At 37.2% G+C, this 17418-nt stretch overlaps 1 protein-coding gene across 1 annotated transcript; it reads right to left on the bottom strand.

Moving 5' to 3' along the window:
- Window positions 1-9550: 9550 nt before the first annotated feature.
- On the bottom strand, window positions 9551-16894 carry cdc42ep3 (CDC42 effector protein (Rho GTPase binding) 3). Its single transcript, XM_060872801.1, has 2 exons — window positions 16627-16894; window positions 9551-11329 (listed from the first exon to the last, which is right to left on the bottom strand). Exon 2 carries the CDS (start codon window positions 11104-11106, stop codon window positions 10135-10137), a length of 972 nt encoding a protein of 323 aa, XP_060728784.1. The 5' UTR covers window positions 11107-11329; window positions 16627-16894; the 3' UTR covers window positions 9551-10134.
- Between the last annotated feature and the right edge of the window lie 524 nt (window positions 16895-17418).

Raw genomic sequence — 17418 nt, 5'->3', positions numbered from 1 at the left:
GGGACTCTGGAGGTATTTTAATAGAAATGGTGAAGACAGTAAATGTTGGACTCAGGTTGTAATGTTTCTATATGACACATGGTGCTGAGTAAAGGCACAGGCTTGGCAAGTTGGCTTAATGATCTGTAAAAGGACAACACAGTGGCACTGATGTTGATATCTCCATGAAGGTTCACACTTTAGGAACCATGGTTTCTACAACATATACTATAAACTATTTGCACAACTGAAGGTCAGATATTGATCAATAATATTGCTATTCATTCAGGGTGGATATTTACTTTGATGTTGTAGGCATTTCACAACACATACTAAAAAACTAAGTATATGTATGTAAGTAGATATTACACATAGTGCATAATATAAATACAACTTTACACTGCTGTGTCCAAATATCATGCTTAAAGAGTCTATTTGATGTCATTGTTGTGTTGTTACATAGATTACAGTCAGGGAACCAAACTTAAAATGGTCAAAATCTAGAAGGTTCCTGTAAACTTCAATGTAGAAGTGCTGCTTAGACACTTATAAGGTGAGAACTCTTCTCTTATATTTAGTGAATGAAAGAAACAACCCTTAAGCACACACACTTGTAACATAAACAAAGGTTTACACTTGTGTGTCTTGTTCCTTTAAAAGCTGTAAGGGAATGAATGAATGTGTGAAAGCTCACTGTAAACAAAACATAATGGGAAACTCTACCAGCTGTCGCTGTTCACTGATGGAACGCCAAGAGCAACCTGCTAGAATCTTCCTTCATATGTGACCGCATGACAGCAATATGACCGCTTATAAAAACATCAGACTGTGACAGTGGCAGAGACCGGCTGGCATATGATAAAAGGGCAAGGAGAAAGACAGAGAGAACCTGAGACAGATGGAAAGAGAAAGACAGAGTACAGAGAGAACACTTGGCCATAAAAGGTAAAAAGTGAGCAGGTTTCGTAACTGGCCATAATAACTGGAAAGTATTGCTGACTTAAGCCTCATTATTTGAAAACTCAGGGTTTCATATATTTATTACTGGTCTGTGTAGGTCTTTGATTCAAGTTAAATAATACAGAATATTATTATAGTGGTCTGCAACAAATGGTTCTTCCTTCCTTATAACAGAGTGTGGCAGTATTCCCCTGAAATCAAACATATCTATAATCATTCATTCCATGACTCTTACAACATTTTCTATTAAAAAGTAACCTAAAATGTAAATATTTAAGATAATTTTTAGTTTAAGATAAAGTCTAATGGATCTTCTAAGGCATCTTCTAGTCGTCTTTGGAAATGCAACACTGTGTTTATACTTGAAATACACTGGAACTTATAAGAAGTGGAAAAGAAGGGTTAACCTAAAAATGGAGTGTCTCTGTGTGTAGATGGTATTTTAATGTTGAGGACCTCTTCTTTCATAGAAATAGTGCTGTTAAGTGTGTTATATGCAGTTCACTGTTAGGGAAAGGAGATTTAAACATTTCTTCTGTATATTGTAGTTAACAAAACATAATTACATGACCAGACTTTTCAGTGTTTTAGTATTTTCTAAATGCTAAAATTATATTCTTATATTCTGTCAGTTTTTTTTCCATCACAAATTACATAAAAATGTCCAAATATTAAACATTTCCAGAAAACATACAAGATCCAGTAAAGCATTTAAACTAAAATAATGGACCTATTTTGCTTCAATAATCTCCTACCCTATTTGGCCAAATGCTTGTAGACACCTGACCATCACATGCTATTGAACAACCCATACAATTTATTCCCTACATTCTTCTAGGATGGCTTCCCACTATAATTTGGAATGTGGCTGTGGGGATTTGTCCATTCAGCCATAAGCGTATTAGTGATATCAGGGACTGATGTTGGGTGAGGAGTCTTGTTTATATCAAAGGTGTTCAATCAGGTTGAGGTCACGGCTCTGTGCACGCACTGAAGTTCTATTACATCATTGTTGGCACACCATGTCTTCATGGACCTTGCTTTGTGTACAAGTGCTGGAATAAGTTTGGGGCCCGGGGAATTTCCAGTGAAGAGAGATTCTAATGCTACAGCATAAAAAGACATTTTATATAATTGCATGCTTTTTGAAAAATGAAAATAAATTAAACCATGAATGTTGTTCTATGATTTAGATATCCATCAATGATTGGACATGAGCTTGAAGCTTTTTGCCATAAATCAAAGTTACCAGCCCTCCAGTATGCTGCATACGCTGCCCAATTTAACCTCTGGATATATCGCATCTAAATGTAATTAGTTGGCAATTGTTACTAAAAACCATATTGCACTGTAAGTCATCAAGATGGCTGTAACTATGTTTGACCCATATTCATTGGAGTATAGTTTTGTACTGCACTACAGCATACAGTGAATGTACAATACATAACAGACTGTTACATCTCAGGTTTGGAAAAAAATATGCAGGGTGGTGAGTGCAGTGGCATAGGACATGACAGAGAGGCTTTTCACCTAGCCTCCTTATTTGAATAAATTTATATTCACTTGGTAAGCAGCTTTAGAAATTCTCCAGCCTACACGTAAACAATCTTGCTGGTTGACACACTAACACAGTTTAGACAATTCACACTCAGACACACTGTCCTGTACAGTATATCGGAACCACAAATGAAATGCAAGTAGTTTACAAATATACACAAATGCATGCATGATCTGCTTATATAAAGAGGAGGAAAATGTAAATGAGGAAGATTTTGCACAGCAAGATTTGTGGGCACTAATATTAATTTTTTTTGTGATGTTTGTTACAATCATTGCTACAAAGAGTTATTGAATTAACACCGAGATTATATCAAATTATATAAACTACAATGTGTTAATCATTATTGAACAGTTGTTGGTTCTTAGTGGCTTAAAGAGATTTTAAATAGAACCATCTCTAAAAAGACAAAGAACCAACATAGAGGGTTAAATTTAGGCCTCAAATTAAGGTACATTTCCTACTTAAATAACAAATTATATAGTTATGATAAGCTAAACAGTTTTCATTTCATGGGATGGAAATGGCATTCATGCCAAAGGAACAAGCCAAGTAAGCCTTGATTACATTCATTCATTCATGTAATTCATTCATTCATTCATGCTTATCCCTTTGGAAAACCCTTTAAGGTTCTGTATAGATCCCTACAGTAGAATGTTTCTCTTTTAGACAAGATTCTCAGTGGACTTAATTTAGAAAGCAAAGAAACATCAACTATATAGTGAACACCTGGAGAATCTTGAGTGTACACTCTGGAATGGAATGAAATCATTGTTTTTAGACGGCGGGGGTTTCTTCTTGGGAATTTAGCAGTGAGCGACTTCTTTGGATTGCTGAATACACAATGTCTCATCTGTTCTCTGTCACAATGTCTGTGATGTGACTGTTGTAAGAAAGCGGCCTGAGCCCTTTACAGTGTCATCAACTTCTAGAGATACAGGGTGCATGGAAATAACTAACAAACAGTAATGAGCATGGATATGTACTCTATCAATGTACAGTCATTTTCCCTTTCATTAGCTCTATCACTATGCAGCATTTTGTGTTTTGATTCCATTTCATGTTTTTATCTTTTTGTTCCCTTATTTTATGATCAGCAAATAATAATGTGATTTAATTAAAGCATTTTCAGCAGTTTTGAGGAAAAAAAAATTCTAGAAATATTGTTTTGTCTTACTTTTATTTTTATTGGAAAAAGTCAAATAACCCTTTCATTCTTTCAGCCTTGAACAATTTACACAAGTGGGACCTAGTCTACGGACTTGGCCCACTCAATCAGTACACTCGATCCAGCAACATTTAGTGAAAGCACCTCTCTTGCCAAAACTCCATTATCCACATGTTAACCAACACCATTCCCTTTTCAGAAATGTATCTCTTTATAATTCTCCATGTAGAGAATGACATTCATTCTTTCAAGCAGAGCTATGTATGCAGCACTTCCTCTTGTCCTCCCTTTTGGGCCAGTAGTTTTATGCAGCAGGCTCCTCAACACCAACAAGAAGTAAAATAGAAATATGCCTGCCCTGTACCATGAACCCTCTTAATAGAAATAGAACATGTCTTTGTAAAACTTGCCTCCAGGCTCCCAAGCTGTTTGTGGGTGCTGTCTCAAAATGGTGAGAGCTTGTTGTGTTAAAGCTCAGGGTCTGTGAGACACAATATTCTGAGCCCTGCTCTGGGACAGTTGTAGAAATTCCTCCAGTTTGAGTTATGCTTTCTTTGGCAATCCTGGAACATGGGCCAAAGCATATTCATCAGAAACCTGAGAGTTTCACCTTATTCCAGGAAAAGAAGAGGGATGGCTGTCTTTCTTCATATGTTGCTGGACATTTCATTGTGATGTCTATCTATCTAAGGACAGAATGACAAGTCAGTATCAACTGCCAATATCTATCTATCTATCTATCTATCTATCTATCTATCTATCTATCTATCTATCTATCTATCTGTCTGTCTGTATGTCTATCTATATATAGACGCACCATATATATATATATATATATATATTTATATGTATGTATATATATATATATATATATATATATATATATATATATATATATATATATATATATATATATATATATAAAGGATTGGTCTTCTTAAAACTGCCTTCCATACAGTGTGATTTTTCCTCAGACCATTATTTTACAGGAGGAATTATGAGACAGCATGAGGAAGTTATTCTTGGATGCATGTACTAGACATATATTAGACGTGTCAAACTCATGGAGTGTAGGTGAAACAGCCCACTACCTCATTCCACTTGGCCCATATAAGTTTACAAATAATATTAATTTGGACTGTTCTCATGGCACATCATTTTCCCACTGAAATAGTATTAAATTTCGCCTTCATGTATAGAATGCCCAAAACATAGTGATGTCAATGAAACATAAAAGATAGGAAGTTGCCTTAAAAAAACTGAACGATGACAGTAAAACTGTACATAAACTACATATTTATGTGTACCCTGAATAGCCATAAATAACATTCATTCATTCAGTTTCTACCCCTTATCCAAACTACCTTGGGTCACGGGGAGCCTGAGCCTCTCTCAGGTGTCATCGGGCATCAAGGCAGGATACACCCTGGACAGAGTGCCAACCCATCGCAGGGCACACACACACACACTCTCATTCACTCACGCAATCACACACTATGGACAATTTTCCACAGATGCCAATCAACCTATCATGCATGTCTTTGGACCGGGGGAGGAAACCGGAGTACCTGGAGGAAACCCCTGAGGCACGGGGAGAACATGCAAACTCCACACACACAAGGTGGAGGCGGGAATCGAACCACCAACCCTGGAGGTGTGAGGCAAACGTGCTAACCACTAAGCCACCGTGCCCCACCAAAAATAACATATTGTACAAAAATGTATTTAAACATATAGACTTAATTGCATGGCTTAGCACTTTACACACAACTCACAGAGCGAGTGAGTTTGTGGGTGGAAACGTTAATATAGAGGATCAGCTTTTTATACAGAAAGCCTCAGAAATTTTTCTGGTGTTTAATATTAATAATAATAAAAGCTGTGGAATGAGCGAATTAATTTTTTAAAATAAAAATAAACATTGCTTACTGATACAGGTTCAGAAAAAATATGATAAAACATAACATAAAAATCATATGGCCTCTCAGGTGATCACAAAAATACTGAGTGGATTTGACATACCTTTTATATATAATAAAACAGAAACAAAATTAAATGATATCTCACCAGATTTATTCTAAGATAAATACAGTCTTCACTCTGATATATACTGCAGTCACTATAAAACACAGCACATACTCTGGACAGGAATACAGGCAATGAAGAAAAATAAATCGTTCGTAGTAGGTTTGTCCTGTTCTCTTGTGCTTGTTTGGATTAATCCATAAGAGATTTATATGAAAATTACCTTACAGGGGCTCTAAGTCATGAAGGAATTGAAAGAACAGAAAAAAACAAAATTTCTTGTTAAACTGATTACTTGTAAGTGTTCATGAATTTTGAATCAAAGGTATGTGATATGCAGATGTACATGTATTAAAGCATCATGCTGAGTTACTGAATAAACATAAATATATTTTAAACAATTTTACCTTTTTTTGTACCACACCTGAATCATTCCTTCAGTGAACAATTTCATACTTGCTCACAAACCCAGGACGGAGAGGTAGCTAGCTAGAAAATATATTAGCAAGATATAAGTTATATTATGATAGTTCAGTGTCATAGAGAAATCATTTGAACTTCATTTGAGTCACACTGTTAAAGTCAGTATCATAATGGAAGTAAAAAATATATATTAAATAAGTGGAGAATTGTGTACCTAAACATAAAGGGATAAATTCATGGCTATAACAGTAACAGATACAGTTAGCTACAGTCAGTAACAAATCTTATCATTACCATAAAGCGCAAGTTTGCCTATATGTGTCAATTTACAGCTAGCTAGATTAAAACATAGGTCAATTGACACAATAGCTAGAATTTATTCTAGCTTATAGTTAGAATTTGTACAATTTCTATGTCAGTTCCAGGCCAAATCAGCTGGCTAGCTTCTCTATCTATAACTACATTTCCTTTCAAATGTTCTCAGATTATGTTTAAATGTTCTCAGATTATGACTGCAAAAAACCAGGGTGCTTAACGTGCTACCACATTCTATGTTTTCTTCTTTCGGTCGATATCCTCATATAAACAGAACTATGCTTGCACCTACTGTACTGTACAGAGCCCTTGGAGCATATTGACATTCTATGATTTCTACGGTCAGATTCTCGGGTGATGTCTGTGCCATTAGTGCTGGAAGAATAACATTAGAAGGGGGCTAGACGTAGATTCACCAAATCCCTGAAATGAGAAGTTTATAGTGCAGCATTGTGTGGCCTTGGCATAAGAGACGTTTAATAACAGTTCAAGGATTACTCCTAATACTTTCTCCCTGGGAATATATTGTAGGCTTCATACCATGGTGTCAGCAAGGAATGTGGATGTTCCGATTGAGTCAAGCTGAGTACACACTAAAAAGTTATTTTTTTGGTTTGGTTATAAATATGATTTGCGCTTTTGAACCCTGAGGTTTTGGACTTTATTTTCTGCTAGTGAGCATTTTGAATAGACAACATGCTTTGCTGAGATTTACTGCAAAATAAATATGTTAACATAATATTACAATGAAAATATGGCACTTGATATCTGGATCTCTTCACTCAAGCTCAAATAAAATGCATGATAATCATATGATGAAATTCATCACACTGGAGGAATGTTATTCCTCCAGCACCAATAGCACAGACATCACCCAAGAATCTGACCGTAGAAATCATAGAATGTCTCTGTTGGTTCATGCATAGTTCTGCTCATATGAGGATATAGACCTGGTTTTAATAAGAAAACAGAGAATGTGGTAGCACATCAATCACCCTGATTATCTGCAGTCATATTCTAAGGATATTTAAAGCATAAGCATAGATTTGGGCAGCTGATAATGACTTGTCGTTTTGTCTATCGGACTCAGCACGTCTCTTGTATGTTAGCCGCTGCTTTACTGTTGTTATAGGACAGGAAAAGTAGTTATAGACAGAGAATAAGTAGTAGTTTTTCATTTATATTGTGTTGAATGGTCACAGTTAAGGACAGTTGTGAACCTCCTGAACACACAGCTAATGCATTAATTGGAAAGTTCTTAAGGTTCTTAACCTTATGTGTTTCCAGCAATAACAACAAAAAAAGTTAAAATATGTTAAAATAACAACAACAACAACAACAATAATAATAATAATAATAATAATAATAATAATAATAATAATAATAATAAGAAGAAGAAGAAGAAGAAGAAGAAGAAGAAGAAGACAAAAACGAAAGACTATTGATATAAGAAAAAAAACTTGAAGGTGCTGTAAAATAAAATCGAACTAAAATTACAAGTGGTTTCTTAAGCCTTTTCTTTTGGCAGCTCTCTTCATATAGGTCTCACAGCGGCAACCCTAAAATATACATAAATACATGATTGGTTTGTATAAATGCCTTACATACACAATGATGCACACTTTCTGTACTACTAAAACTGGCTGCCAGCTGCTTTTAGTCTGAACTGGAGCCATAATGATCTTTCAAAGGAAAACATTTAAAAAAAAAAAAACAGAAAAAAAAAGGAAAATAACAGGTATTTAGTGATAAATATATACTATATAATACATGGTCTGTTGATTAAGATGAGTTGGTACTCAGAAATTGTGTATAATCTACCTGAATCTGAAAACAATATGTTTATACACATGTAAATGTACATGAGTGATGTCCAAAAGATCTATCAAGGGCAAATGCTCTGGAGTATAACAGAGCTGACAATGCTGTCATTAGTCTAATGCCATATCACTGTAGGCACACACATGGTTATTACCTCTATAACAAGGTTTTCAGGGTTCAAAAAGTCATACCTACATACCTGTGGGTTTTTTTTTTTTGACAAAAAGTGAATATTCCAACGGACTTAGTTTGACTTAAAGAATGTACTTTACTAAAGTCATACAAAGCATACAACATATAAATTAATAATTTGCCTTGTTTAGACATGTATTGTGGTTTCTTAAAATAAAGGAGTTAAATCCACATCTGTTCACTAGAATCCAGTGCAACGCGAAAAACACACAAATAATGTTTAACATATGACTTGAGTTCTCAACCATCAGGAGAAATCAGATGGAATGTAGCAAGAAGAACCATGGCTGAGAATATCGCCTGGTTATTTCTGTTCTCATTCACAGGAGGCTTTGGATTGCACCAAAACTAGCTAATTGCATTAAAGATAGAAATCAGGGGCATTTGAGGACTGCTTATTTAGTTTTGATGGATTAAAAGGTGGATATAAAAATAACCTAAAGCAACTAACAAATAAACCTTTCATGAGATTTTAGGACCAAGCAAGTGCCATTAGGATAATTGTAATTACAGCTACATTTCACACAGGTGAAAGCAGCTGAAATTTATTTAAATATGTTTATCACAAACGAATACAAGCCACAAATGAATGCCAGGCAACTCTAGATATGTTAATTATACTTGACTGATTGTAATACTTGTACTTCAGCATTAACTTTGTGACAACTCTTAATTACAGGTTGCTTTTGGAACCAGTCCAAAAACTCTTTGCTTTTGGACTGGTAGCTTTTACAATCCTCGCCTCAACTAAAGATCGTGGCCCTTTGTCAGGGACCAGGATGTTTATTTATGACCTGCCCTATGCACTTGTGCTGCTTCAGTGGAATGTAGGGAATGATAAGTCCTTCTCTTCTCTCTGACCAAGCAACTTGTAGACAAACGGTGCAGGCGTCTGTCTGTAGAAACGACTGCACTGTTCACCCACCTCTGATCCCAATGCAGGGCATTCTGGGTGAATGAGAAGAATGTCAGAGATGAGGGAAAAAGGTGGGTGTGCTCCATATTCTCATTGCTTCCACATCTGTAGCATTCCTTAATTTTCATAAATATGTATAATTCATAGATCAAAGCATTTCCTAAAAGATAACCAAATGGGACATATCAAAAAGTTACTTATTTACTCATTTATTTTATATTGTATCTCCACACAGTAAAAACATAGGTATATGATTTGATGCTTTTGTAGCACAGTTAATGACAGAGTCAGTATAAATATAATATCTGTACAGGGTGGGGGTGAGGGCAGAGGGGTTGTGATAAAGTTTGGAGATAATTCACATAGCTGTACAGTAAATCTCTTAGAGAAATTTCATTACATTATTACATAACATGTAACATTGTGCATTAGTGAACTACAGCATACAGTAAAATGTCCTGTCTTTATTTACACCTGTGATGGAACTGATGAACACACCAAACAGTTTTAGTTCTTAAAATGATGGTGACATTAAAAAGGCATGATATCTCTCTGTAGCTTCCCTAAATTTGATAAAGCATGCATCTCTTATGGCCTACAAGAGAAACAACATTGGTTAAGCACAGAAAGTTGAAGTTGAGGATAAAAATATACTGAGAGAAATATCGCTAAGGCATCCTTGCCTTTTTAGTTCCTTTGCTCCTATGTAGAATACCAAAAAATAATTTGACTGGCAAGTCTTTCTTTTCTCTTCCTGCCTCTGCATAGAGGCACAGTTCAAGACTCAGGCTTACCCATGATATTGAGTATGTCGTCCAAGATAGAAGGGCCCAAGTCCAGTTCAAGAGACAGCAGAGACCCAGTTTTGTGGTTCACAGACTCCTGAGACAAACTCTTGCTTTTAGAAAGCTCAAAGTCAAAGTCAAAAATGCGTCCTTCCTCTACGCCACTATCTCTATTTTCCCAATCTCCATTCATGCTGGCCAGCTCTTTTTCATACTGAAAGATATCACTGTTCTTGTCATTATAGCCATTGTTGATTCCATTGTCTTTGCATTTGCTACTCCTATTGCTGTTGCCATTTTCATTGTGATTGCCATTGATGAAGATAGACATTAATGACTTTTCAGTATCATTATTCTCAGAGGTGTATTGGGGAATGGGGGTATTCTTTTCCAGTGATTTCTCCATAAAGTCGATAGGAAATAAGGATTTCTCAGTAACCTCCTCCAAAACAGGACTGGGATCATGTCTGAAGATAGTTATGGACTGAAGAAGGTTCTCCATTTGCAGGATCTCAAGGTCATCTATCCCCTCTGAGCTGGCAGGTGGAGTGGGTGGGTCGTCCAGAGAGTCTCGGGTCATGGGTAACATTGTGGAAGTGATATGAGGCAGGGTCAGTGCCTGGCTCCCCCCAATAGTAGGAAGGGAGATAGCATTCTTCAGGATTGGTGAAGGAGTTTCAATGTAGGATGCATCAGATGCGCTGTTAGCTCGCATAAACTCGCCATGGGCACCATATTGTGGACGAATCAGGCCACTCTTCCCAGGAAGCAGCTCAAATTTGCCCTGAAGGAAGGTCATGTCGCCAAAGGTGTCACACAATCCCCCTTTACCAATGTGGACAGTATGGCGGAAGTCTCCCAGTGGAGGACTTATCATGTCTGGGGACAGAATATCTCTAAGGCGACATTTCTTTCCTTTCTTGCTGTTGTTGGATTTTAGGTAAATGGGAGTTTTGGCCGGCATTTCAGAACAGTAAAATCCGTGAGAGAAGAGAAAGAAGAAAGGGAGATGTCTTTGAACCCTGTAATCCTATGATGCAGAACTGATGCTGATCTGAGTTCTCCCCAGAAAATGAAAGGAGTTACATTCTCAGACACTTGATAATTGTAGATATACAGTGACAGTGTCCTCAGGCCTCACTGTTGGGCTGCTTTGGTCTTACTTGGCCAGATGGAATGTCTTTGACCTAGAGAAAACAGAGAAACATTTAAAATGATTTTTTATCTTTTAAATATTTTTTGCAGAATGTTTTGCTTTTTTATATTAATAATATAGTCTTTTGTATCAAGATGTATTTTGGGTTCCTTACTGGTTCTTTTAAGGGAACTCTTTAAGGATCTATGTAGAACACAAAGAGTGCACCTTCCAATCTCATCTTTTTTAATGTGTATAGTTTCAGTCAAGAAAACAAAAGGGATCTGTCTTCTGTAAAGTAGTATGTGTGTAATGAACAAAGCTGAGAAGTTTTACTTTGCATTCCATTCAGTTTTCAAGTAATGCCCTCATGCACAAGTTGACATTTTTATAGACTAGTCCTCTCAGTCTTAGCAGTTTGTCACTGATGATATATAGCATCTATCATGAAGCCGCCCAACAAAGATATCACTTTACCAAATTCATAGCAAAGCCCCTGGTGAGGGGAAGAACACTGTGTGCCACAGAGGATAGCCCCCCAAAATGACTTCATCATACTCCTGATCTCAGATCAGTATAAAAACCAGAAAGACATGAATGGTGAGAGGCCCAAGCTGTCGTTGGATCAAACTGAGTCTGGCTCCTGTTTAGTATGTGCTAATATAGACCAGCTGGATTCCACATTGGTCTAAGCGAGGAGATGGCTTTAGAAGGATCAGTGTGAGAATGACTCAGGAAAGAAAGCTACCGTACTGCCATGCACACAGAGTGAAGCAGAGAAAACCTATATTTCTACAGAGTTGCGATATTCCTTAAAAGACTTTATGTGCTAAACTATACTTTAAGTATGATGTATGCAAAAAGAGCAAGGTTTAAGAGCATTTAAAGTGGATATATTCTAGATGAGGAGAGTGAGAGAGAGAGAGAACGGAGGGCAGGAGAGAGAGCAAGAGAGAGAAAGAGAGGCAGACTACTTGCCCATTTATAGACATATTTACTTTTGAGAAACCTCTAAGCGCTGACCCTCACTGACAGACTGCAAGCTATCACAAAAGTAGTGGCTGGGCCAAGTTCGCACCAGTCCGTACAACTGAAAAAACATCCACATTCTTTTAGCAGCACAGCTCAGTACATTTTCTTGCCACTGAGACCTCAAGCCGAAAAACACCTTCAGCTATGAACAGATGCCACTAAAAGCAACGTTGCTCAGACCTGGACATTTTATCAGCGATCCAATTTTCTGTGTGATTACAAATAAAATAGTGTATTAAGCTTTTGCTGAAATAAGACACTACAAGCTTCAGCGTTGTGTTCTCTCTGCCCTGAACACAGCAAGTGGCAGCCAAAGAAGACAAAACAGCAGAAATTCCAATCTGTTTACAAAACAGCACAAATTCCATTTCCTCAGGATATATGACTTGACTCTGGTAAAATGCTAACAATTTACAGTGCATGTACACAACATCACAGTACTTTGTGTAGGGAAAATGAATGGTACTTAGACAATGACTGCTATTTCTTCCTACATAGACTGAATGAGTACCATTGTTCTTTTTAGCCTACTCAACTTAAGTGTGTGTGTGTGTGTGTGTGTGTGTGTGTGTGTGCGCGTGTGTGTGTTTGAATAGTCCAGAGGGTAAAGTGTCCACATGTCTTTAAAGACATTTTTAGATGCTGATGCCTTTCAACACAAATAGCCTAAACCTAATTTGACTAACATCCAGAGATCTAAATATAGTTTCTCTAAGCTTTATGGATGGATAAGAAATGTGTGTGTGTGTGTGTGTGTGTGTGTGTGTAGACTATTGAATGTGTGTTAGTATTCTTGCTGTCCTAGCCTAAAATTACTGTAATTATATTATATGACAAAGTAAATGTGTGGTGGAAGAGATTATGAGTTTGTGTGAAATGCAAACATGTGCAGGGAAAAGAGAAGTGTGAAAACTGTTAGCGTCACAGTTAAACTAGCTAAACTACTCATTGCACTGGCTGTTTACTTATCTCTAACTGTCTTCTTTGTCTTTTGCTTAGTCTCTGTGATAATCCTTTCAACGTCCATTATATTTATTTAACTCTGAATTCTGACCTTGACTCGATGCGCACACTCCATCGAGAAAGCAAATTGGATTCACACCAACAATCTAGCCTGTCGCGTGCCACAAGCACCCTCTCCCCACCCGTGATCAGCATCCACATTCTTTTCTAATAGGAGCTCTGTGTGTTTAAGCCTTTCTGTGTATGTGCGAAAAGAGAGGGATTAATCAGAGAGCTCTGTCTGAAGTGCTGAGACAGGAGAATGTCATTACACCTATTAGCACTATTAGCTTATTGATCACTCACAGGCTCTCACACCCTGGAAGACTTGCTGATTCAAAATGTCTTTAAGAAAATGTACACATCATGCGTTATTTTTCCATGAGGAAATGGTTAGTGCTTTCAGCTCAGTGTTAGTGCTTTGAGCTGAAACAGCCATGCAAGGGGCAAATACAGTGAAGGATGCGTGTCAGTAAATACAGTAATACTCTTTGTGGTGGGATTTGATTTCAAGACATGTCATGTGGAGCAAATCTAACACTTTGGTTGGGAATCAGGACCCTGTGCTCAAGTTTCACATGAGGAATTTCACAAATAACTACACATTCCATCTGTGCTTCAAGAAACCCTGTCTGAGATTTCAAAGACTGTAAGGCTGAAGCAGTATTTAAATTTAATGTGGTTCCCAAGATGTTTTTAAAATAACAGCAACCAAAATATAATACCTATGCACTGTATTAGTGAATGCTTCCCTTTTATTACTGTGTGGTTTTTAGACTAAACACCATACTATACTACAGTGTCATTTTTACAAATATTCTGAACTGGTTTCAAAAAATATGGAAAGAGGAGGAGGCAGCCTGTCTTTGGTCATCTTTTTAAGACATGTAATTGCAAATAGAGGGCAAGAGCACACTTGGAACATCCTAGTTATGTACAGGACCTTACAGTTGCATTAATAGATTATCTAATACTGATAGATATTGATAGAATATCTAATTTGTTCCTTTGTTCATTCAACCATATAATCATTCATTACTGCATTTATTACTACACTTTACATAATCCTTAAGGAATTCAGTTTGACCTTCAACATTATTAGACCATACAAAAAAAGAGTTCTAATTAGAACCACTATAGGATGCTATAGGAGAACCTAAAGCTATATAAACTTACTTTGAGAAAGCTTTGATACATTTATGAACTTTTGTTAAGCTTTAAGGTGTAAATTTTTTTTTTAATTGAAAATTAAAACCAATATTAAAAGGTTAGCAGGGAGGTTCAGTGCAATCATTACTGTATTTGCAAGGCATATAATCTTTGCCTTGCAAAGATTATTACCTAAACAAAGTAGTTTTTAAGCTTCATAAAAAAAAAATATTTTTAACTGGTCAATAAACTGGTACTAATTTATTTATCATTAAAGCTTCATTATTTAGTTTATATATTACCATGCATTTCTATTGTGCATGATTTAATCAACATGAGTTGAATGGGTATACAGCTAGCAGGGCATATTTCAAGTCACAGCTGCCACTCTGCCACCCACATGGCTGTGTCCATGTCCTCAACCTTCAGATATAACTATGGATTTCCTTTCTATCTTCCCACCCCCTTCTGTCACACAGTCTCTTCAGAGGTGTTATTGCTGTACTATCTCAATCATCCACAATGGTGCATAAGGCCTGAATGCCAGCAGGTCATCAGTGTATCTCTGATCCTGCTGGCTGAGTGAAAACCAAAGCCTGTACCCACTTCAGACACAAAGAGGGTGCTGTTTAATTATGGAGATGTGGCAGTTACAAAGAGAGGGGTCTTAATGGGGACTAGTGAGACAGTAAGTTAGGGTCCTTGTGTTGACTTATGTCATCTTCTAATTTGTTCTTGGTAAATAAATCTTTGCCAGAGAATGTGGGTCCACTTATTATTATATGAGCGAATATGAGCGTGCTCTCAGCTAAACAAGTGCAACAATAACATTCAGCAGTTTCAGCTTACTGTATGTAGAGGTGCATTTCGAGGACAGCCGTTAATTTAGTGCCCATAACCGTGTTGTCTCTGAATGTAGCTCTAGCCTATTTTAGCCGTGGCCTTTTTTGGCTGAAAATGTGGTCTCTGAATGGAGCTCTGCAGTTGTTGTTGCTGATGCTGTATTTAAGATCCATCCCAACTGTGCACTGAGATAATCTTATGCTAGACACATACAGCTGATTCGTTTCTGAGGAATTGAATGACTAGCATTTCACTGGAGTGACCAAACTGTCTCTCTATACCGACCCTTAACCTTAAACATTCCTATATCCAAAATAGTCAGAAGACCCCATCTTTTGCACCCTGTAATAAAAGAGATTAAAGGCTGATAGCACATAGGCTAATGGCAGCCTTCACTCAGCATTCCTCCAGTTTGGCTTGCCAGTTTGTAACATAAAGGGAGCTGTAATTATACTTCAGGCTAGGCGCTTCCTTTCGAGGCCTGAGGGCTAAAGAGTTCTGAGTCTTCTGAGACAGGCAGGGTGGAGCAAGTATTCTTCTTGTTTCAACCTCATCTGTTATTCTCTCTTTCTTTATTTTTTTCCCTCCCCTGCTGTCCACCTATCCTTCTGTTCTCAGCCCCCATGTTGTCTTTGGCTCACCGCGTGCCGAAGATGAAATGAGAGGGCTGAAATACACAAAGGGGACGTCAAAACAGCTGGAAGAACTCTCCAAGTTCTTCTGGCTGCCGCTCAATAGCAGTTCTTTGGTTATTGTGGTTAGTGTGTCGACTGAGTGGGAAAGTGTTTGCTGCAGTGGCAAAAAAGTATCAGGTTGCCTTTGCTGTGCTTTATCTCTTGTTGTGGGCACATGCTCGGGTCCTTCTGTCCATCTTGCACTTGTGTGTCATTTCTTTCACATTACTCTAAGAACATAGTAAAAAAAATCCTACAAACACAAAACCTATTCAACATAGTCTGGCATGTGGCATGCATGAAATAATTTAATGGAATAATTTACTGAATTCTTTTTCTCTTTACCGAAAATCACACGCCCCCTTAATTTCCTTCGAGTCTCAAATGAGCAGGCTGCTAAACAGTCATAACCCATAAACCATAAGCATTTAGTGTTCTAAAATTTTGTAGCACAATTTACTAATACATCTTATAACATCTAACATCTTATAACTACTAACTCAAATTTAAAAAGAAACTAAAGAATAGAAGCTGTATAATACAACATGTAAATGTCACCTTAACAATACCTTTAAAATACTATGCATGTTATATATTGTCAGAATAATTTGTCCCTATAATTCAATTCACAGCTTAATATTTTTTTTACCTGTGTATTTATTTTCTTAAGATGAACGTCTTAGTTCTTCTTGCAGAAGTAGTAGCTTGTCTTGTGAAATTTTAATGCCCCAAATGACATCTGTGTAGTGTAGTCTACAGCGGTTTTATCTTCCTCACTGTCTCTCACTCTGTCTTTCCGTCTCTTTGCTCTGGATGTCTGTTCTTCACAGGCAGGAGGTCTACCGGACAGCTGTTTAGGAATTCCTCTGAGTAACTGTGTGCGGCTTCTCTCTTCTGCTGCGTTATGCTCGAGGAGAAATCTCCTCCTCCTTCCTGCTCTCTGCTCCAGCAGCACCTGTCTCTGTCTCTCTCTCTCTCTCTCTCTCTCTCTCTCTCTCTCTGTCTCTCTCTCTCTCTGTCTAAATATCCCTTTGCCTCTATTTCTGTGGTTTCTCAGCTTCCTAGAATTGCTGCTACATCCAGAATGGACAGTTACGTTATAAGCTATGTGGAGAAAGTGTGGAGCTGTAAATGCCCTATTAAGAGATGCTGGCTCTCAATCACCCTTTTTTCATGCTCTCCTTTGCCTCCCTGTGTTTCTCACGTAATCTCTACCCTCCCTTTTCTTGATTGGTTGCTCTCTCCTCCTCACCCTTTTACATTAAGATTAATGGATTAATCCTCACTGTAAATCTAACAGAAATTGTGCACTCCCTTGCTATGAGATGTATGTGTTTTGTGTACTTTCTCTGTCAGTGACTATCAGCACTATTTCTGTCTTGCTTCCCTCCCAAAATACATACACATTAAGCTATGCACCAATGATCTTTGGGCATTTTCC

The sequence above is a fragment of the Tachysurus vachellii genome, chromosome 6 (assembly GCF_030014155.1).
Source record: "Tachysurus vachellii isolate PV-2020 chromosome 6, HZAU_Pvac_v1, whole genome shotgun sequence".
Taxonomy (NCBI): domain Eukaryota; kingdom Metazoa; phylum Chordata; class Actinopteri; order Siluriformes; family Bagridae; genus Tachysurus; species Tachysurus vachellii.
This window is presented reverse-complemented; position numbering and strand designations above follow the sequence as displayed.

Coding starts and splice junctions, on each gene's coding strand:
- cdc42ep3 (XM_060872801.1), bottom strand. CDS start 11,106: ATGCCGGCCAAAACTCCCATTTACCTAAAATCCAACAACAGCAAGAAA.